The sequence below is a fragment of the Saimiri boliviensis genome, chromosome 2 (genome assembly GCF_048565385.1).
Source record: "Saimiri boliviensis isolate mSaiBol1 chromosome 2, mSaiBol1.pri, whole genome shotgun sequence".
Taxonomy (NCBI): domain Eukaryota; kingdom Metazoa; phylum Chordata; class Mammalia; order Primates; family Cebidae; genus Saimiri; species Saimiri boliviensis.
Window position 1 is genome coordinate 221,716,292 of NC_133450.1, and position 21,735 is coordinate 221,738,026.

The 21,735-nt window shown below is 51.0% G+C and overlaps 1 protein-coding gene and 1 non-coding gene across 14 annotated transcripts; one reads left to right on the forward strand and one right to left on the reverse strand.

Moving 5' to 3' along the window:
- The first annotated feature begins 802 nt into the window (after positions 1 to 802).
- On the forward strand, positions 803 to 21,118 carry PHYHD1 (phytanoyl-CoA dioxygenase domain containing 1). Of its 13 annotated transcripts, XM_074395449.1 has the most exons (13): positions 804 to 1,047; positions 1,306 to 1,423; positions 1,667 to 1,734; positions 6,203 to 6,361; positions 11,940 to 12,015; positions 12,169 to 12,216; positions 14,077 to 14,132; positions 14,213 to 14,275; positions 14,966 to 14,987; positions 19,468 to 19,596; positions 19,697 to 19,813; positions 20,540 to 20,666; positions 20,761 to 20,897. In XM_074395449.1, the coding sequence occupies exons 3-13, from the start codon at positions 1,702 to 1,704 to the stop codon at positions 20,804 to 20,806; spliced, it is 876 nt and encodes a 291-aa protein (XP_074251550.1). In that variant the 5' UTR covers positions 804 to 1,047; positions 1,306 to 1,423; positions 1,667 to 1,701; the 3' UTR covers positions 20,807 to 20,897. The 13 variants fall into 13 exon arrangements, with proteins under 13 accessions (XP_074251543.1, XP_039330886.1, XP_039330885.1 ...); XM_074395442.1 differs by lacking the exon at positions 14,966 to 14,987 and having other exon boundaries at positions 803 to 1,047; positions 1,663 to 1,734; positions 20,761 to 21,118; XM_039474952.2 differs by lacking the exon at positions 14,966 to 14,987 and having other exon boundaries at positions 803 to 1,047; positions 20,761 to 21,118.
- Positions 17,475 to 17,615, reverse strand: LOC120366532 (U4 spliceosomal RNA). The gene has a single exon (XR_005581172.1). It is a non-coding gene; the product is annotated as a U4 spliceosomal RNA (small nuclear RNA).
- Positions 21,119 to 21,735: the final 617 nt, after the last annotated feature.

Below are 21,735 nucleotides of genomic sequence, written 5' to 3' on the forward strand. Positions count from 1 at the left end.
CCCCACTCCCACCCCACCCCAGCCTTGACGCTGTCCAGTGCTCAGAGCAGGAGAGTTCGATCTGGAGCTGGTTAGCTTTTGGAAAAAACAACCATGTGGAAACACCGCCCACCCACTTCCCAAAGCTGAGCAGAATGAAGAGTTAGTTAGTGGGAGCTGGGCCTCCCCCGTCCCCCTCCCCCACCCGCCTAGGGCTCTCCACTCTGCCTAAAACCACTGTGGTGGTCTTCTCTCTGATTGTAACAACAATTTCGGAAGCTCAGAACAATTTTTTCTCCATCATATTCCACCCAGAACAGCCCCTGCTAACATTTGATGAACAAGTTTTTCGCCAGTTGGTCGGCACTTAGTGCCAGGCCAGGTGCCAAGCTCTTTATCAGCCGTGAAGCATTCATCTGATTTACCACTCACAGGGGAGCCTTCTGCTAGCCCCAAATTACAGACTGGGAAAGTAAGGCCTGAACAACTGGGATGAAAATGCAGTCTGCCTCACTGAGCCTCCTCTATAAGCCTTCTGTGGGGGCTCCCAGGGGGTGGCTGGCCCAGCCTGAGGGGACCTCAGTGTTCCTGGCACACGGTAGGCATCTGTCTTTGTTGGGCAGTTGAATCAGAAGGGCTGAGGACAGCTGGGAACACACCCTGCCTCCAGCAAACCTCGTGGTTCTGTCATCTGCCTGCCCCTCACCCAGCCTAACCCTTCTGAACCGGAAGCTTGGGCTGCACTCAGTGCTTACCCTCCCCCCACCCCACCCCACGACCTGGCCCAAGCAGCAGCTCCGAGAGCGGTGGCCCAGCAAATACAGCTTGACTCGGGGCCAAGGCTCTTGAGGGCTGAGCAGTGTCCCCATGCTCACTCCTGAAACACTTTGTCCCTTCGCCATTCAGAAGGCATCCTTTTGGGGAAGGCAGTGGCTGGTTTTTCAGAGCCAGAGAGTGGCCCTGCTAGCTCCTGGGCAGGGCGGGCTGAGAAGGGTGGTGTGCAGGTGTTCTGACCTCACCTCCACTGTGCCAGCCCGACTTGAGATGCCAAGTATCTTAGGCTTGAGGGTGGGTAACGAGGCATCTCTCTCACTCCAGCCGCTTCCTCTTCCTAAGATACCTGTGTCTTCTGCCTTCCTGTGAGCTCCGGATGGATGCGTTAATTCCCTTCCATAATCCTCCCAGGACGGAGAGGCTTTCAGATCAGGGCTGGGAGGGGCCCAGACAGTTCTCCCCAGGACCTCTTCCACCTTTGGAATGCCCATCACCTGGGGGAGGGGGGTGTCACACGCCCCCCAGACCCATCCTGCATTCCACTCTATCCAGATTGAGGCCTAGAGAGGGGCAGAAGTCCCTTAGAGTCACGGGGAATGGCAGCGCCTGGACTGATACTCCGCCCAGCTTCTTTGCCTGACCCTCTCAGAGTATAACTGCCGGGCACCTGGTAAGCAGTGGTGGGCGGTGGTTTCCAGAAAGAAACACAGAGGGAGCAGACAAAAACCTTGGAGATGGGAAAGGGCAAATCCTGGATTCGTTGTGGGGGTGGGAGAGATTAGCCTGGAGGTCACAGGCTGATCTGGCAGTGTCTCCGGGAAGAGGGTTGGGTGGTGGGATCGGGTTTTCTCCGGGTAGGGAAGGGTTAAGTCCTCCCAGGCTCCTAAACTTTCTCCTCCCCACCCGGAGGCAGCACCTAGAAGCCGCCCAGTGCCCCGAGCTGTCTCCATGGCCCGCCTGAGCTCCTCGCAGCTCCAGAAGGTAGGAGCCTGCAGGTAGGGGCTGGGAGGGTCATGGCGGGGGCGCTGGAGGGGTCACCGCGGTAGCCCCGGTGCTCAACCCACCCCTTGCCCCATTTTACCGAGGAGGAAACCGAAATCCAGAGGCGCCTGTTCCCAACCACAACCCCTGACTTCACACACAGCCCGGGGTGTCCAGATCACAGGACGCAGGGTGGGGTGGGGTAGGGGCTTGTGTGTTTGACCAAAACAAGAATAAAGCCTCAGAACCCCGCAGTTCCGCCCCGGGCTGGAATCGGCAAGGAGGGGAGGGGGGGCAGCGCCCAGGAGGGGCGGGGCTCGCGAGAAGGGCCCAGGTCCGTCCAATCACAAAAGGCTACCACGTGGGAATTAGAAAGCACAGTATTTTGCCGGGCGCGGTGGCTCAAGCCTGTAATCCCAGCACTTTGGGAGGCCGAGGCGGGTGGATCACGAGGTCAAGAGATCGAGACCATCATGGTCAACATGGTGAAACCCCGTCTCTACTAAAAATACAAAAAATTAGCTGGGCATGGTGGCGCGTGCCTGTAATCCCAGCTACTCAGGAGGCTGAGGCAGGAGAATTGCCTGAACCCAGGAGGCGGAGGTTGCGGTGAGCCGAGATCGCGCCATTGCATTCCAGCCTGGGTAACAAGAGCGAAACTCCCTCCTAGGCTGAGACTTAATATCTTCGTATACAGCTCTAGAAATTTTCTTCCATTACAGCAGCTACCACGAATCAAGTGCTGGACAAGTTTTTTTTTTTTGAGGGAGTGGGGAGGAGACAGGGTCTTACTACAGGCACACACACCCCCTCCCCCGACACAGAGTTCATTATTTTATTTATTTTTATTTTTTGCACGATATCGGCTCACTGCAATCTCCACCTCCTGGGTTCAAGCAATTCTCCTGCCTCAGCCTCCTGAGTAAGCTGGGAGTACAGATGTGCACCGCCATACCCAGCTAATTTTTCTTGTATTTTTAGTAGAGATGGGTTTTCACCATGTTGGCCAGGATGGTCTGGATCCCCTGACCTCGTGATCCACCCACCTCGGCTTCCCAAAGTGCTGGGATTATAGGCGTGAGCCACTGTGCCTGGCTATTTTTATTTTTTATTTTTTTGAGACGGAGTCTCTGTCGCCCAGGCTGGAGTGCAGTGGCATGATCTTGGCTCATTGCAACCTCTGCCTCCTGGGTTCAAGGGATTCTCCTGCTTCAGCCTCCCATGTAGCTGGGAGGAGCAGACCACCATGCCTGGCTAATTTTTGTTTTTAGTAAAGACAGCGTTTCATCATATTGGCCAGGCTGGTTTCGAACTCCTGACCTCAAGTGATCTGCCCCCTTCAGCCTCCCAAAGTACTAGGATTATAGGCGTGAGCCACTGTGCCCAGACTGGAACCTGACTTTTTTTTTTTTTTTTTTTTGAGACAGAGTTTCATTTTCATCACCCAGGATGGAGTGCAATGGTGCGATCTCCACTCACTGCAACCTCTGCCTCCTGGGTTTTTAGTAGAGAAAGGGTTTCACCATGTTGGCCAGGCTGGTCTTGAACTCCCAACCTCAAGTGATCCGCCTCCCTCAGCCTCTCAAAGTTCTGGGATTACAGGTGTGAGCCACTACGCCAGCCCTATTTTTATTTTTGTAGAGATGGGGGTCTCATCACTATGTTGCTCAGGCTGGTCCTGAGCTCCTGAGCTAAAGCGATCCTCTTGCCTCAGCCTTCCAAAATGCTGGGACAACGAGGCACGAGCTGCCGAGCCCAGCCTGCCAGGTTCAATAAAAGAGGCTGTGCTGTCATCCTCATTTGATAGCCTGAGGGCCAGAAAGAGGAAGGAACTTATTTGGCCAAGTTCTCACAGTGGCCAGATAATCATTTATAGCCAATCATTTTTTTTTTTTTAATTTTTCATCTCACAGTATATCAGGCTCATTCCCATGAGAGTGAATATGTTTCGGCTGGGTGTAGTGGCTTACACCTATAATCCAAGCACTTTGGAGGCCAAGGCGAGCAGATCACCTGAGGTCCGAAGTTCAAGACCAGACTGACGAACATGGTGAAACTCCATCTTTATTTAAAAAAGAAAAAAAAAAAAAAAATTTAAAAAAAAAAGAGAGTAAATATGTTGCTACATGATTTTTATCAGCTGTGTTGTGTTCTAGATAGATAAACTGTACTCTGTTAAACTAATCACCTTGAGCTGAGTGTTTAGGTTACTCCCCACTTAGTGCTGTCATTAACAAGGCTCAGTGAATATCCCCATATGTATATCTTTTCTCCCCTATTGCCTAATCGTCCTAAAAGAATTCCGGCCGGGCGCGGTGGCTCAAGCCTGTAATCCCAGCACTTTGGGAGGCCGAGGCGGGTGGATCACGAGGTCAAGAGATCGAGACCAGCCTGGTCAACATGGTGAAACCCCGTCTCTACTAAAAATACAAAAAATTAGCTGGGCACGGTGGCGCGTGCCTGTAATCCCAGCTACTCAGGAGGCTGAGGCAGGAGAATTGCCTGAACCCAGGAGGCGGAGGTTGCGGTGAGCCGAGATCGTGCCATTGCACTCCAGCCTGGGTTAACAAGAGCGAAACTCCGTCTCAAAAAAAAAAAAAAAAGAATTCCTAGCTGTGGCTCACATCTGTAATCCCAATCCACTTGGGAGGCCAAGGTGGAAGGATCACTTGAACCCAGGAATTCAAGACCAGCTTGGGCAATATAACAAAACTCCATCTCTACAAGAAAAATAAAATTGGGATGCTCACTTCTGGCTTCCACACACCATTCATGACCACCCACCATGGGCCCTACAGATCTGTTAGGAATCAATCGCATCGGTATCAAGCTGAAAATTGCCTCCTAGGGAACTGGGCCAACCACAGCCACCTGTGCATACCCTTAATCCAGTAAATACACAAATACACTGCTGGAAGGACACAGGCTCTTTGTGGGGGTGTGTGTGTGTGTGTGTGTGTGTCTTTGAAACGGAGTCTTGCTTGGTCTTCCAGGCTGGAGTGCAGTGGTGTGATCTCAGTTCACTACAAATTCCGCTTGCCGGGTTCAAATGATTCTCCCGCCTCAGTCTCCCGAGTAGCTGGGATTACAGTCACCCATCACCACATCTGGCTAATTTTTGTATTTTTCGTAAAGACAGGGTTTCGCCATGTTGGCTAGAGTCGTCTCCAACTCCTGACCTCAAGTGATCCGACCACCTCAGCCTACCAAACTGCTGAGATCATAGGCATGAGCCACCATGCCCAGCATTAGGTGACTTTCAGTGTCCCTGTTGGGGCTAAGACTAGGTAACCCTCTGCAGGCAAACGTGCAGATATTCATTCCCTCCTTTACCTCTCTCAAGAGCCTCAGAATAAGAGGACCAGAGGCAAATCAGAAGAAAACATCTGCTTCCCCTCCATGGCTGCTGCTGCGCTCAGGATAAGACCGAGCTCCCAGCCTGGCCCAGCCCCTACCATCCTCCTGCCTCCTCTTCCACCCCTCCCCTCACTCTGCCTCCTCCATTCCCAATTCCTTATGTTCCTCCCAAATTCAGGGGCTTCCCATATCCTGCTCCCTCTGTCTGGAATGCTCTTCCCTTATCCCGCTGGTCCCCTCTTGAAATGTCACTCCCTGAGAGCTGCTGCCCCAAGCACCTTCTCCTTCCCAGTGTCCTCTAGCTGCTTCTGCCTTCAGCACGCAGTCACCCTCTCTCTCCAGCACGCAGTTTGTGACAGTAAATTTACCTGTGTGATTAGTTTAACGCTGGTCTCCTTCACTAGACTGTGGGCACCGTGAGGGCAGGTATCATGGCTGACTTGCTCACAGCTATGCTTTCAGCTTCTAAAACCGTGTCTTAGACACAGTTGATACTCAGTCAATATTAGTTGAACAAATGAATAAGGTGGTGTTTCCAGGTGACCCAAGCCTATTGGACAGGAAGGACAGGGACAAATTCCCCTTCCTACTCCTTTTTCTTTTTTCTGTGTTTTTTTTTTTTTTTTTTTTTTTGAGATGGAGTTTCGCTCTTGTTGCCCAGGCTGGAATGTAACAGCGTGATTTTGGCTCACTGAAACCTCTGCCTCCTGAGTTCAAGCGATTCTCCTGCCTCAGCCTCCCAAGTAGCTGGGATTACAGGCATGCACCACCAAGCCTGGCTAATTTTTTGTATTTTTAGTAGAGATGGGGTTTCTCCATGTTAGTCAGGCTGGTCTCAAACTCTCGACCTCAGGTGATCTGCCCTCCTTGGCCTCCCAAAGTGCTGGGATTACAGGCATGAGCCACTGCACCTGGCCTCACTACTTTTTCTTTCATTCAAGTAGCCAATATTGACTGCTCTTTGCTGGGTGCCAGACTCCATGCCTGGGGTAGAGGACAGGGCTGTGAACAGGCTACCTGGTCCCATCTTCACATAGCTGCAGGGTTGAGGGAAGGGGCAGACAGGAGTATTTGAGGACTGGGGAAGCCTTAGTCCCAATCCTGCCTGCAGTTCCAAGAGGATGGGTTCCTGGTGCTGGAAGGATTCTTGTCTGCAGAAGAGTGTGTGGCCATGCAACTGAGGATTGGCAAAATAGTGGCTGAAATGGATGTTCCTCCCCACTGCCGAACAGAATTCTCCACCCATGAAGAGGAGCAGCTTCGAGCCCAGGTAGGTATCTGGGACGCATGAGGATGGGATGTGATCTTTGAGGAGGGGCTGGGTCCTGGCCAGAGCAGCAGCATGAAGGGAGGATCCCTAGGCTACGGGGTGCCAGGCCAAGCCCCTTACACACCTTTCCCTTGGTCCTCACTATGAAGTTATCAAGTAGGCATTATTGTCCCCATTTTTTTTTTTTTTTTTTTTTTTAAGACAGAGTCAGCCGGGCGCGGTGGCTCAAGCCTGTAATCCCAGCACTTTGGGAGGCCGAGGCGGGTGGATCACGAGGTCAAGAGATCAAGACCATCCTGGTCAACATGGTGAAACCCCGTCTCTACTAAAAATACAAAAATTAGCTGGGCATGGTGGCGCGTGCCTGTAATCCCAGCTACTCAGGAGGCTGAGGCAGGAGAATTGCCTGAACCCAGGAGGCGGAGGTTGCGGTGAGCCGAGATCGTGCCATTGCACTCCAGCCTGGGTAACAAGAGCGAAACTCCTCCTAAAAAATAAAAAAATAAAAAATAAAAAAAGAATTAAAAAAAAAAAAAAAAAAAGACAGAGTCTTACTCTGTTGCCCAGGCTGGAGTGTAGTGTGGCAATCTCAGCTCACTGCAACCTCCGCCTCCCAGGTTCAAGTGATTCTCCTGCCTCAGCCTCCCGAGTAGCTGGGATTACAGCTGCCTGCCACTGCACCTGGCTAATTTTTGTATTTTTAGTAGAGACAAGGTTTCATCATGTTGGTGAGGATGGCCTTGAACTCCCGACCTCAGGTGATCCACCTGCCTCAGCCTCCCAAAGTGCTGAGATTACAGGCTATTGTCCCCATTAGACAGGTGGGGAAAATAAGGTTCAGCTCACTTGTCCCAAGCCATAGTTAGTAATGGACAGAATCAGGATTTCAACCCAGATCTGTCTGATACTAAGTCCCTGCCGTTCCCCAGCTCGGCTTTACTTTCTGTTTTCTGGCCACCAAAGTCCACTTTATGGCCAGCCATCTGGAATCAGCCCAGTGGTCTGGAAGACCCCCACCTGTATAAGTGTTATCCCCCTATGAGCTAGGAACTCAGATTTTCTGCCTCCAATGACAGAGTGGGTCATGTGGTAGAACCCAGCAGTTTGCGATGGGTAAGCTGAAGACTCTGGGGTCTCCCACAGGGTTCTCTTGACCCTTCATAGTTGGAGTTTTATTATGCGGCTGCCAGCAGTGCCTGGGCCAGGTGCAATCTGGCACTCACACTGAGGAGCACCTGCCATCTGGTGGGCATAAGGGGAATTACAACAGCCGGAAGCCATACCAGGACAGGGGGAGAATGGAGTCTTGAGAAGGAAAAAGCCTGTTAAGGAATGATAGTTTCCTCCAAAAAGCTGGTCCCATTTGCTACACGCCTGCCTTCTGTTGGGGAGATATTGGGGGGAGCACAGACAGGTCCTGCAGCCAGAGACAGGCAGGTCATCTAAGGGTTCCTAGGAGTAAGAAGGGCTGACTCCTATGCCCTCTAAGCTGCCTTCAGAGACTAACAGGTTATGCAGTGGGAAGAATGTGAGACTAAAGCTGATATGTTGACCAGGGGCGGTGACTCACACCTGTAATCCCAAAACTTTGGGAGGCCGAGGCAGGTGGATCACCTGAGGTCGGGAGTTTGAGACCGGCCTGGCCAACATGGCAAAACCCCTTCTCTACTGAAAATACAAAAATTAGCTGAGCCTGGTTGCACGTGCCTATAATCTCAGCTACTTGGGAGACTAAGACAAGAGAATCACTTGAACCTAGAAGACGGAGGTTGCAGTGAGCCGAGATAGCACCACTGCACCCCAGTCTGAGCAACAGAGCAATACTCAGTCTCAGAAAAAAAAAAAAAAAAAAAAAAGGGCCGGGTGCAGTGGCTCAACCCTGTAATCCCAGCACTTTGGGAGGCTGAGGTGGGTGGATCACGAGGTCAAGAGATCGAGACCATCCTGGTCAACATGGTGAAACCCCATCTCTACTAAAAATACAAAAAAATAGCTGGGAATGGTGGCGCGTGCCTGTAATCCCAGCTACTCAGGAGGCTGAGGCAGGAGAATTGCCTGAACCCAGGAGGTGGAGGTTGCGGTGAGCCGAGATCGCGCTATTGCACTCCAGCCTGGGTAACGAGAGCGAAACTCCGTCTCAAAATAAAATAAAATAAAATAAAAAGATTAGCTGGGTATGGTGGTGGGTGCTTGTAATCTCAGCTATTTGGGAGGTTGAGGCAGGAAAATCACTTAAACCTGGGAAGCAGAGGTTGCAGTGAGCTGAGATCATGCCACTGCACTCCAGCCTGGGCAACAAAGCAAGACTCCTGTCTCAAAAAAAAAAAAAAAAAAAAAAAAAAGCTGGTATATCTTGGTTTATAATTCGTGAAAAGAAAAGAGCTTGGCATGGTGCCCAGCACTCAGTAACATCCTCTAATTCACTCTTGATACTGTGAGAAAGAAAAAAGATCAGTAGGCGTCCTGTCTCATTCTCTTGGGTTACCTCCAGCTTTCCTGGTCTGAGTAACTTTACAACATTTTGCATTGGATAAAACTGATAATGATGCACATGATACCTTTCCAAGTAGGGGGTCAGTGCCACTCTGTTCCAGTCACGTCGCCCTGAACTGGGTCCTGAGGAATGCAATTATTGCCCTGTGGATAGAACGGTTGGGCAGCTGGGTGTGGTGGCTCATGCCTGTAACCCCAGCACTTTGGGAGGCCAAGGAGGGAGGATTGCTTGAGCCCAGGAGTTTGAAACCAGCCTGGTCAACAAATTGAGACCTCTGTCTCTACAAAAAAATTTTTTTTTTTAATTAGCTGGGCATGCTGGTATATTCCTGTGGTCCCAGCTACATGGGAGGCTGAGGCAGAAGGAACACTCAGGTCTAGGAGGTTGAGGCTGCAGTGAGCTATGATCTTGACATTACACTCCAGCCTGCATGACAGAGCAAGACTCTGTCTCAAAAAAAAGGACAGTTTGCGTCTATCTCTAAATTCATTTCAAGGGCTGGGCATGATGGCTTACACCTGTAATCCCAGTACTTTGGGAGGCTGAGGCAGGCAGATTGCTGGAGGTTGGTAGTTCAAAACCAGCCTGGGCAGCATGGTGAAACCCAGTCTGTACCAAAAATGCAAAAATTAGCTGGGCATGGTGACAGGCGCCGGTGGTCCCAGCTACTTAGGTGGCTGAGGCAGGAGAATTGCCTGAACCTGGGAGGCAGAGGTTGCAGTGAGCTGAGATCTCACCACTGCATTCCAGCCTGGGTGACAGACAGACTTTGTCTAAAAAAATAATAATTTCCGTATTCCTTAGTATCTATATATGTGTGTATGTGATTCTTGGAATCTCCTTTGAACCAGTTGTAACATCTTAATGTTTCCCTCATGAAATAACGAACTCAGTAAAATCTCTGACATATGCTTAGCATCATTATGTTTAATATTTTTATTGGCCAGGCATGGTGGCTCAAGCCTATAATCCCAGCACTTTGTGAAGCCAAGGCAGCGGGCAAATCACTTGAGCTCAGGAGTTTGATACCAGCCTGGGCAACATGGTGAAACCCCATCTCTACAAAAAAAAACTAGTCATGGCTGGATGTGGTAGCTCACACCTGTAATCCCTGCACTTTGGGAGGCCAAGGCTGGCAGATCACTTGAGCCCAGGAGTTCGACACTAGCCTGAGCAACGTGGCAAAACCCTATCTCTACCAAAAATACAAGAAAGTTGAGAGTGGTGGCGTGTGCCTGTAATCCTGGTTACTTGGGAGGCTGAGACAGGAGGATTGCTTGAACCTGGGAGATGGAGGCTGCAGAAAGCTGAGGTTGTGCCACTACACTCCAACCTGGGTAACAGAGTGAGACCCTGTTTCAAAAAAAAAAAAAAAAAAAAATTAGGCATGGTGGTGTGAACCTGTAGTCCTAGCTACTTGGGAGGCTGAGGTGGATGATCACCTGAGCTGAGGAGGTCAAGGCTACAGTGAGCTGTGATTGCGTTACACCATTGCACTCCAGCCTGGGCAACAGAACGAGACAGTCTCTCTCTCTTAAAAAAAAAAAAAAAAAAAAAAAAGCTACCTCAATTTCTTCTTCTATAAAATGGGGATTATAATAGACACTACCTGTCTGTGTTTTGGGAGGCTCAGTGAGATAACACATGTACAGGCATGTCTCGGAGATATTTTAGGTTCAGTTCCAGACCACTGCAATAAAGCCAGGGTTTTTTGTTTTGTTTTGTTTTTGTTTTTTGAGATGGAGTCTTCCTCCCATCACACAGGCTGGAGTGCTGTGGTGTGATCTCGGCTCGCTGCAGCCTCCACCTCCCAGTTTCGAGCAAATCTCCTTCCTCAGCTTCCCAAGTAGCTGGGATTACAAGCATGCACCACAATGCCCAGCTAATTTTTTATTTTTAGTAGAGATAGGGTTTCGCCACATTGGGCAGGCTGGTCTCGAACTCCTGACCTCAGGTGATCCACCTGCCTCAGCCTCCCAAAGTGCTGGGATTATAGGAGTGAGCCACTGTACCCACCTTCCCCCCTCTTTTTTGTGACAGAGTTTCGCTCTTGGTGCCCGAGCTGAAGTACAGTGGTGTGATCTCGGCTTACTGCAACCTCCACCTCCTGGGTTCGAGCGATTCTCTTGTCTCAGCCTCTCGAGTAGCTGGAATTACAGGTGCATCCCACCATGCCCAACTAACTTTTGTAGAGATGGGATTTCATCATATTGGTCAGGCTCTCAAACTCCTGACCTCAGATGATCTGCCTGCCTCAACCTTCCAAAGTGCTGGGTTTAGAGGCATGAGCCACCTCGCCTGGCCTGGGGAGGTCAGTTCTATTATTATTCCCTTTTTTTTTAAGATGGGGTTTCACCATGTTGGCCAGTCTGGTCTCGAACACGCAACCTCATGATCTGCCCACCTCAGCCTCCCAAAGTGCTAGGATTACAGGCGTGAGCCACCTCGCCCTATTCTTTTTTTTTTTTTTTTTGAGATGGAGTCTTGCTCTGTCACCCAGGCTGGACTGCAGTGGTACAGTCTCCACTCACTACAATCCCTGCCTCCCAAGTTCAAGCAATTCTCCTGCCTCAGTCTCCCGAGTAGCTGGAACTACAGGTGCCCACCACCACACTCGCCTAATTTTTGTGTTTTTAGTGAAGACAAAGTTTCACCATGTTGGCCAAGCTGGTCTCGAACTCATGGCCTCAAGTGATCTGCCGCCTCAGCCTCCCAAAGTGCTGAGATTACAGGTGTGAGCCTCTAGCCCAGCCATTATTCCTTTTTCACAGGTGAGAAAATCAAGGCTTGGAGATGTAAAACCGGGGATCCAAGGCTACCAGGGAACCAGCCCTGTTGAACTCTAACATTCACGTTCTGAATAACAGTCTAGTGAAGTTTCCAACAAGTCCCATGTTGGCTTCTTTGGGCTGTGCTTCCAGGCACTTGAAGTTCTGGTTCATTGTGCCTCAGTGGACAAGGCTGAGAAGCCCCCGGGGGTCTGTAGCCCTGTGGGGCGGGAAGCTTTTGAATCCACCTCCCTCTTTGCCAGGCCCACCTCTGACCCTGGGATGCTCTCTGTCTTCTGATGTCCTCTTTCCACAGGGCAGCACAGAATATTTCTTGAGCAGTGGTGACAAGATTCGATTCTTCTTTGAGAAAGGCGTTTTTGATGAGAAAGGTTTGGAGCTGGGCCCCTAGAGCTGGAGAGGAGACATGGTGAGGGTGGGCTGGACGAGGGTATCTGCCCCAAGGACTGGAAGCGTGCTGAGGCCAGCTGCCCGTGGAAGGATAGACACCAATTCTCCGCCTTTATCTGTTCTTTGTGCCACAGGAAATTTCCTGGTCCCTCCAGAGAAATCCATCAACAAAATTGGCCACGGTGAGCAGGGGCTTGGGGGTGCAGGAAAGAAAATGGGGGAACTGGCTGGGAGCGGTGGCTCACGCTTGTAATCCTAACACTTTGAGAAGTCAAGGTGGGCGGATCACTTGAGATCAGGAGTTCATCAGGGAGGATCTGTAAAAAGAAAAAAAAAAAAAAAAAGGAGTTCAAGACCAGCCTGGCCAACACGGTGAAAACCCATCTCTACTAAAAATATAAAAATTGGCCGGGCGTGGTGACTCACGCTTGTAGTCCCAGCACTTTGGGAGGCTGAGGCAGGTGGATCACAAGGTCAAGAGTTAAGACCAGCCTGGCCAAGATGGTGAAATCCCGCCTTTAATAAAAATACAAAAATTAGCCAGGTGCGGCGGCAGGCACCTGTAATCCCAGCTACTTGGGAGGCTGAGGCAGCAGAATCATTTGAACCTGGGTGGCGGAGGTTGCAGTGACCTGAGATTGTGACACTGAACTCCAGTCTGGGGTGACAGAGTGAGACTCTGTCTCAAAAAAACAAAACAAAACAAAACTTAGGTGGGTGTAGTGGTGCACGCCTGTAGTCCCAGCTACTCAGGAGGCTGAGGCAGGAGAATTGCTTGAACCCAGGAAGGGAATGTTGAAGTGAGCCGAGATCATGCCATTGCATTCCAGCATGGGTGACAGAGACAGAGTGACACACTGCTCAAAAAAAAAAAAAAAAAAGAAAGAAAAGAAGGGAAAAAAAAGAAAATGGAGGAACTGAGGCCTGAAGAGTTTAGGAGCCTTAGTGAAAGCCCATAGTGGCCAGGCTCGGTGGCTCATACCTGTAATCCTAGCACTTTGGGAGGCCAAGGTGGGCAGTTCATCTGAAGTCAGGAGTTCGAGACCAGCCTGACCAACATGGTGAAACCCTATCTCTACTAAAAATACAAAATTAGCTTGATATGGTTGGTGCATGCCTGTAATCCCAGCTACTCAAGAGGCTGAGGCAGGAGAATTGCCTGAACCCCAGAGGCGGAGGTTGCGGTGAGCCGAGATCACGCCATTGCACTCCAGCCTGGGTAACAAGAGCGAAACTCCGTCTCAAAAAAAAAAAAAAAAAAAGAAAGAAAGAAAGAAAAAGAAAAAAATAAATAAAATAAAATTGAGATCAGGTCTTGCTATGCTGCCTAGGCTGGTATTGAACTCCTGGGCTCAAGTGATCCTCCTGCCTCAGCCTCCCAAAATACTGGGATTACAGGCATAAACCACTGCGCCTGGACTAGAATGCTTATTGTTAAACCTCAATTTATATCGTGGTAGGCTTGTAGGCAAGCTGTGGTAAAATATACTAAGATTTACCATACCATCATCACCATTTTAAAGTACGCAGCTCAGTGGCATTAAATCCATTCAGTCTTATGTTTATGAAGATGAGGGACTATTCCATGCCAGGCCCTGGGCTGTCACTGCACATTCATTAGCCCATCAAGTCCTGCAGCAGCCCTGCCTCCCAGGTTCCTCTATCCTCATTCGAGAGAAGAGGAAACAGGCTTAGGGGAGAGACATGGTTACCCGAGGTCACACAGAGCAAGTGGTGGTACTGAGATTGCTACCACGTGATTGGCCCCTTGGAGCCCTTAGTCGTCTGTGAGGGGTCGGGAGTCGGGGCTGGACTGAGCTTCCCAGATGCCCAGAAGGTCAAGAACAAGGGCATGGGTGGCATAGGGCCTGGTGCGGGGGAGGGCTCCCGTGGGGCCCATGACTCGGTTATAAACAAGCAGAAGGGTTAATACGTACAAACAGGTGAGAATGTCCAAGTGAGCCTGAGTGTGGATGCCCAGAGCTGGGTGTGGAGGGCCACACGGGCCTGAGACGGGCCGTCAGCCTCTTCCCCTCCTGCAGCTCTGCACGCCCACGACCCCATCTTCAGGAGCATCACACACTCCCCCAAGGTGCAGGTGAGCACAGGTGGGGGTGAGGGCCAGGAGGGTGGGCCATGGGTGTGGCAGGCTGGCAGCATGACCTTTGTCCTCCTCAGGACTTGGCCAGAAGTCTGGGCCTCCAGATGCCTGTGGTGGTGCAGAGCATGTACATCTTTAAGGTGAGCTCCGAGTCCTCTCCAGGCCTCAGTTTACCATCTGTACAATGGACAGACAGCTCCTACCAAGCCCTTCCTTACCATGGGCCAAAAGTTGCTGGAATTATGATGCTGGTGGGAGAATGCGGAAAATCGGTCTCCTCTGGCTTAAGCACCTGGCATTTAGTTGATGCTCAGTTAAAATTTGGTGACAGGAGAAAGGGTTATCCCCAGGCCTCCCTCCTCCCTTCTTTGCCAATTGAAATGCTGTGCTCCCCGATTTCAAGGCCCCGCTCAGTGCCACTTCATCTAAGAAGCCTTCAGGAACCCCTGAAAAAAGAGGGGCCTGTCTGACTCTAGGGCTGGAAGGCTCAACCGCTGGCCTGTTCCTAGCCTCTCCTTCCAGTCCTTGCCCCATTCTGCTTTGTGATCTTGTTAAACATGTGTGTGCTTGCAGATGCTAGGAACTCCTTCTTGGGTGGGAGGAGGGTTTCTCTTTGCATCCCTCCTGAGCCTGGCACACAATAGGTGCTCAGCAGCTGGGTGTGGTCGTGAAATCCTGGCAGGAAAATCCCAGAACTTTGGGAGGCCAAGGATGGTGGATCACCTGAGGTCGGGAGTTTGAAACCAGCCTGCCCAACATGGTGAAATGGAGCAAGCCCTGCTCCTCTCCACCCTCCTCTGCCCTCACCAGGCTTTTTCTGTCTCTTGCAGCAACCTCACATTGGCGGTGAAGGTGAGCTGAGAGCTGTGGGCCCCTGAAAAGGCCGTGGGTGGGACATGTAAGCCAGCAGTGGCTGTCAGATCTTTAGAAGAAGGGAAAGCGCTTGCTGCCGTAGGAGCTGGGCCAGTGAGGAAGAGCCGCCTTCCGTTCCCTCCTCTGATAGTGACTTGGCAGAGAAACCTTGCGCTCTAGGCATAGTGGGTCCTGAACTTGACAGCAACCCCTAGCTGGTTAAAAATACAGATTTCCTAGGCCAGGTGTGGTGGCTCATGCCTGTGATCCCAGCACTATGGGAGGCCAAAGCAGGAGGATCATCTGAGGTCAGGAGTTCAAAACCAGCCTGGCAACCATGGTGAAACCCCATCTCTACTGAAAATACAAAAATTAGCCAGGGATGGTGGCTCCTACCTGTAGTCCCAGCTACTCTGGAGGTGGAGGGATGAGAATTGCTTTAACCCAGGAAGTGGAGGTTGCAGTGAGCCAAGATCACGCCACTGCACTCCAGCCTGAGCGACAGAGTGAGACTCTGTCTCAAGAACAAACAAACACCAAACCAAAACAAAGGAAGCAGATTCCTAGGCCCTAGTCACTGAAATCTTGAGCCTGTAGGGCTGCATGAGCCTGGGAATTTTTTTTTTTTTTTTTTTTTTTTTTTTTTTTGAGATGGAGTCTCTCTCTGTTGCCTAGGCTGGAGTGCAGTGGGACAATCTGGGCTCACTGAAACCTCTGTTTCCCGGGTTCCAGCGATTCTCCTGTATCAGACTCCCCAATAGCTGGGATTACAGGTGCCCACAGCCACACCCAGCTAATTTTTTGTATTTTTAGGAGACACAGGGCTTCTTCATGTTGGCCAGGCTAGTCTCAAACTCCTGACCTCAGGTGATCCACCCACCTCGGCCTCCCAAAGTGCTGGGATTACAGACATGAGCCACCGCCGGGCCCAGCCCCAGAATCTGTATTTCTTCTCTCTTCTCTCCTCCTCTTCTTTCTTCTTCTACTTTTCTTTCTTCTTTCTTCCTTCTTTCTTCTTCTTCTCCTTCCTCCTCCTTCTTCTTCCTCCTCCTTTCTTCCCCCTCCCCCTCCCCCTTCCCCTTCCCCTCCCCACCCCCTTCCCCCAACTCCTTCCCCCACCCCTTCCCCTCCCCCCTTCCCCCACCCCCTTCCCCTTCCCCCCTTCCCCCACCCCCTCTTCTTCTTCTTTCTTCTTCTTCTTTGTGAAACAGAGTCTCGCTCTGTCGCCAGGCCGGAGTGCAGTGGCGCAATCTCAGCTCACTCCAACCTCCACCTCCCAGGTTCAAGTGATTCTTCTGCTTGAGCCTCTTGAGTAGCTGGGACTACAGGCATGTGCCACCAGGCCTGGCTAATTTTTGGCATTTTAGTAAAGACAGGGTTTTACCATATTGGTCAGACTGGTCTCAAACTCCTGACCTTGTGATCTACCTGCCTCAGTCTCCCAAAGTGCTGGGATTACAGCTGTGAGCTACCGCACCCAGGCCTTTTTTTTTTTTCCCCCTCAGTTCACTCCAACCTCTGCCTTCTGGGTTCAAGCAATTCCCCTGCCTCAGCCTCCCAAGTAGCTGGGATTACAGGCACCCACCACCGTGCCTGGCTAATTTTTTGTATTTTAGTAGAGACAGCGTTTTACCATTTTAGCCAAGATGGTCTCTATCTCCTTACCTCGTGATCCCCCTGCCTCAGCATCTCAAAGCGTTGGGATTACAGGTGTGATCCACCGCACCCAGCCTGATTTGGGGTTTCACCATCTTGGCCAGGCTGGTCTTGAACTTCTTTTTTTTTTTTGAGACATATTCTCAACTCTGTCGTCCAGGCTGGAGTGCAGTGGCGTGATCTCGGCTCACTGTAACCTCTGTCTCTCGAGTTCAAGTGATTCTTCTGCCTCGGCGCCCCCACCTCCAGTAGCTGACTCTACAGGCGAATGCCACCACACCTGGCTAATTTTTGAATTTTTTTTTTTTTTTTTTTTAGCAGAATCTTGCTCTGTTGCTCAGGCTGGAGTATAGTGGTGCAAACTCAGCTCACCATAATCTCTACCTCCCGGGTTCAAGCGATAAGCGATTCTCCTGCCTCAGTCTCCCGAGTAGCTGGGATTGCAGGCACACATAATCACGCCTGACTAATTTTTGTATTTTTAGCAGAGACAGGGTTTCACCATGTTGGTCAGACTGGCCTCAAACTCCTGACCTCGTGATCTGCCCGTCTCAGCCTCCTAAAATGCTGGGATTACAGGCATGAGTCACCGTGCCTGTCCATAGTCTTGGACTTCTGATCTTGTGACCCGCCCGCCTCACCCTGCAAAGTGCTAGGATTATAGGTGTGAGCCACCATGCCTGGCCTTGAAATATTTGTATTTCTTTATTGTTTTGGGACACGAAGTAAATTTATTGGTGACTATTAAGAGGGGGTAGCACAGTGGAAGCCTGTGGCAGGAATTTGTATTTGTATTTCTTTTTATTTTTTTTATTTTTTTGGTTAATTCAGTCCCAGTAGAGACTGCCAAAAATTGCCAACACTGACTATATTTTAAGTTGTCAAGGTGGGGTACTGGGAAAAGTTTTCAATTGGCAATAACTGCGCCTCAGATAAACCTCGTTGGCTACGATACTGCCACTGTGCAAAGTTAGGAATTTGTATTTCTAACAAGTTCCCTGGAGGACTACTTCAGCATGGAAATTGCTGATCTAGTTCCACACCCTACTTCATGCAGTCACCCTTTACAGCCTCCCTGGTAGGTGATTATCCACTTCTACTCAAATACCTCTGGTGCCGGGGAGCTCATCCCCTCTGAGGAAGCCCTTTCCTTCCTTGTATGAGCCCAAGGAGTCCTCCCTGTGACCACCCCCTCCTCCCACCATCAGCCTGAGGGCAGTTCCCCAAAGGGATGACCATCCCCACCCTTAGCCTTCTCTGCCTGAATCCAGCCCCCAGTTCCTTCCTCCACTCCTGGGAAGGAAGGAGGTGAGACAGCAGCCTGTTTATTCTGTTGCTGAGGACCACACTCCTTTGTTCGGTGGTTCTCCAGCCTACGTGTGCTCCAGCATTGTGTGTGGAGGTTTTTAAAAATGTGGATGTTGGCCAGGCATGGTGGCTCATACCTATAATCCCAGCACTTTGGGAGGTCGAGGCAAGCAGATCACTTGAGGTCAGGAGTTCAAGACCAGCCTGACCAATGTGGTGAAACCCCGTCTCTGCCAAAAATATGAAAATTAGCTGGGTGGCCGGGTGCGGTGGTTCACGCCTGTAATCCCAGCACTTTGGGAGGCCGAGGCGGGTGGATCACGAGGTCAAGAGATGGAGACCATCCTGGTTAACATAGTGAAACCCCGTCTCTACTAAAAATACAAAAAAAAAAAATTAGCCGGGCATGGTGGCGTGTGCCTGTAATCCCAACTACTCAGGAGGCTGAGGCAGGAGAATTGCCTGAACCCAGGAGGCGGAGGTTGCGGTGAGCCGAGATTGCGCCATTGCACTCCAGCCTGGGTAACAAGAGCGAAACTCTGTCACCAAAAAAAAAAAAAAAAGAAAATTAGCTGGGCACAGTGGTGGATGCCTGTAATCCCAGCTATGTGGGAGTATGTGGGAGGCTGAGGCAGGAGAATTGCTTGAACTTGGGAAGTGGAGGTTGCAGTTAGCCGAGATCGTGCCACTGTACTCCAGCCTAGTTGACAGAGCCAGACTCTGTCTCAGAAAATAGTAATAATAAAATAAATAAATAAAATAAAAATGTGGATGTCTGGTCATAGCATCACCCTGCTTCACACCCGAACTTTCCAATCTTTTTTTTCTGAGAGGAAGTCTCGCTCTGTTGCCCAGGCAGGAGTGTAGTGGCACAATCTCAGCTCACTGCAACTTCTGCCTCCCGGGTTCAAGCAATTCTCCTATCTCAGCCTCCCGAGTAGCTGGGACTATAGGTGCATGCCACCATACCTGGCTAATTTTTTATGTTTAGTAGAGATGGGGTTTTACCATGTTGGACAGGCTGGTCTTAAACTCCTGACCTCAGGTGATCCACCTGCCTCGGCCTCCCAAAGTGCTGAGATTATAGGCATGAGCCACTGCACCCCACCCCAACTTCCCAATCTTATGCCCCTGGGTGAGCCATCTGGTGCCTGGGGCTGCTTGTCCCTGGTTAAGAATGGTGGCTGGAGTTATCTTACTGGAATTAAACAGAAGCCCTACTTTATAGCAAGTAGTTACATTGTTGGCCTCTGTCTGAGCACTTTTCAAACATGATCTCATTGAATCCTCCAGCACCCTGTGAGGTAGGTCGTTGTTGGAGCCACTTTACAGTTTAGGAAATTGAAGCTTTGAGAGGTGAAATCGCTTGCATTAGAGTCCTGGGCCAGGAAATGATGAGTTTCTGACTGATCATGGGAAAGCTGGCTCTGGAGGGTACCCAGAGGACTGAGGAATGGGTAATGAGGCCAAGGTGAGATGGGACCTGGGCTCCTTACCCCCAGTGGGCCTGCTGTAGTCTTCCCTCATCAGGATGCCTCCTTCCTGTACACGGAGCCCCTGGGCCGGGTGCTGGGCATGTGGATCGCGTTGGAGGATGCCACGCTGGAGAACGGCTGTCTCTGGTTCATCCCTGGCTCCCATACCAGTGAGGAACCCTGTCTCTTCTGCCCATTTGGACTCCCCATCCCCTAGGGAGAGGGACTCTGAGAAAGGAGGAGTTTAAAGGTCTTCATTTTGTCCTGTAGGTGGCGTGTCAAGAAGGATGGTCCGGGCCCCTGCTGGTTCAGCGCCTGGTACCAGCTTCCTCGGGTCAGAGCCAGCCTGGGATAACAGCCTCTTTGTGCCCACCCCAGTGCAGAGAGGTAGGCAGATGCAGAGGGCAGAGAGGCAGGGGGCTGTATCTGTTGGTCTATGCTTGCTCGACTATGCAGTGTCCAAGAGGTTGCCCTCGGGGTCATGCCAGGGCAGTGAAGTCACAGAAAGAGGAGGGGCTGGATGAGCACTGGGAATTCAGGAAGCAGCTGGGTTCCCTGCAAGTTGACCCAGATTACATTAGAATCCACACTCTGCTACTTATGGGCTATTTCTCTGGGCAAATGACTGCCTCCCTGAGCCTTAATTTCCCCAAAGGTAAAGTGGGAAGTCAGTGAGATGATAAATATGTTGACATAGAGTCTGCCTAGTGCACAGCAACTGCTCAACAAATGTTGGCTATTGGACGGGCCCTTCTCCTTATGAAAAGGGAAAACCAGTGTTGAACTCAGCATCACTGGAGAGGTCCCAGTGGACTGGCACAGTACAGACAACTTCTGCCTGATCCTGCAAATACCTCGGGAGGGGAGGCCCTTCCCAAGGCTTGCCAAGGCCACAGGCCACAGCAGAGGGGACTTGATCCCAGGGGAACTCACATCTCAACAGCTTAGCTTCTGACCTTGAGGCAAGCTGCAGGTGCCTGAGCTTTCAGGGAGGGGAATGAGGATGGATGGGGGCCACAAAAACTGCTGGAGGGAGGAGGCCCCATGTCCCTTCCTGCCCTGGGGAGGGGATGTGGGGCTGGTGGGTTCCTGCCCTGCTTGCATCTCTGCCAGGGGCCCTGGTCCTCATCCACGGAGAAGTGGTGCACAAGAGCAGGCAGAACCTCTCCGAGCACTCGCGCCAGGCCTACACTTTCCACCTCATGGAGGCATCTGGCACCACCTGGAGCCCGGAGAACTGGTAGGTGACAGGGTGGGTGTGTGCACCCAACAGTCCCCTGGAGGCTAGGAACAGTGACCCTGCACCTCAAGGTTGTCTCCTCTGTCCTCTGCAGGCTCCAGCCAACAGCCGAACTGCCCTTTCCCCCACTGTACACCTAAAGGTTCTCGCAGGGTGGGAGCCCTGGACCTTCTTGGTGAAGCTGTGTGCTGCAAACACCCACGCCTCGCTCGGCCTCTTGGTTCTAACAGGGAGGTCTCGGGGCTTTCCTCTTGCCCCGTGGGCAGCAGCCTGGGTGGGGTCAGGGCTTCCCCAATATCTTCACCTCTCTGCCTCCCTCCTGCCCCAACACAGCCTTGAGGAGGCCTCTCAGCCACCAAAGGGTTCTGGCCCCCTCTCACTCTCCTCTGCTCTCAGATGGAACTCTGGTTATTATGGTGTTAGATATTCAATAAAAATGACTTCAGAATGCAGCTTCCTGACTGAGTCTTCTTTCCCAAGCAACATTGCTTTCCAGACAAGAAAACTGCCTTGCAGACAAGGTGCCAAAATGCATCCCAGACATCCCAGCCCTGATTGGTGTGGCTTGCATGATTTTCTTTATTTACTTATTTTAAAAAGATGGGGTTTCACTATGTTGGTCAGGCTGGTCTTGAACTCCCGACCTCAGGTGATCCGCCCGCCTTGGCCTCCGAAGTGCTTGGATTACAGGCGTGAGCCATCACGCCCAGCCTATTTATTTATTTTTGATTATTTTTTTTTTTTTTGAGACGGAGTCTTGCTCTGTTGCCCAAGCTGGAGTACAGTGGTATGATCTCGGCTCACTGCAACCTCTGCCTCCAGATTCAAGTGATTCTCCTGCCTCAGCCTCCTGAGTAGCTGGGATTACAGGTGTGTGCCCCACTCCTGCCTAATTTTTGTATTTTTAGTAGAGATGCGGTTTCACCATGTTGGCCAGGCTGGTCTCAAACTCCTGACTTCAAGTGATCTGCCCACCTCGGCCTCCCAAAGTTTTGGGATTACAGGCGTGAGCCAACACGTCTGGCTGCATGATTTTAATAAGTAACTGGGCATTCACTATGTGCCCTAC

Coding starts and splice junctions, on each gene's coding strand:
- PHYHD1 (XM_039474951.2), top strand. CDS start 1,702: ATGGCCCGCCTGAGCTCCTCGCAGCTCCAGAAG. Junction 12,217..14,076: donor CATCAACAAAATTGGCCACG/GTGAGCAGGGGC, acceptor CCCCTCCTGCAG/CTCTGCACGCCCACGACCCC. Junction 19,814..20,539: donor GCCCACCCCAGTGCAGAGAG/GTAGGCAGATGC, acceptor CATCTCTGCCAG/GGGCCCTGGTCCTCATCCAC.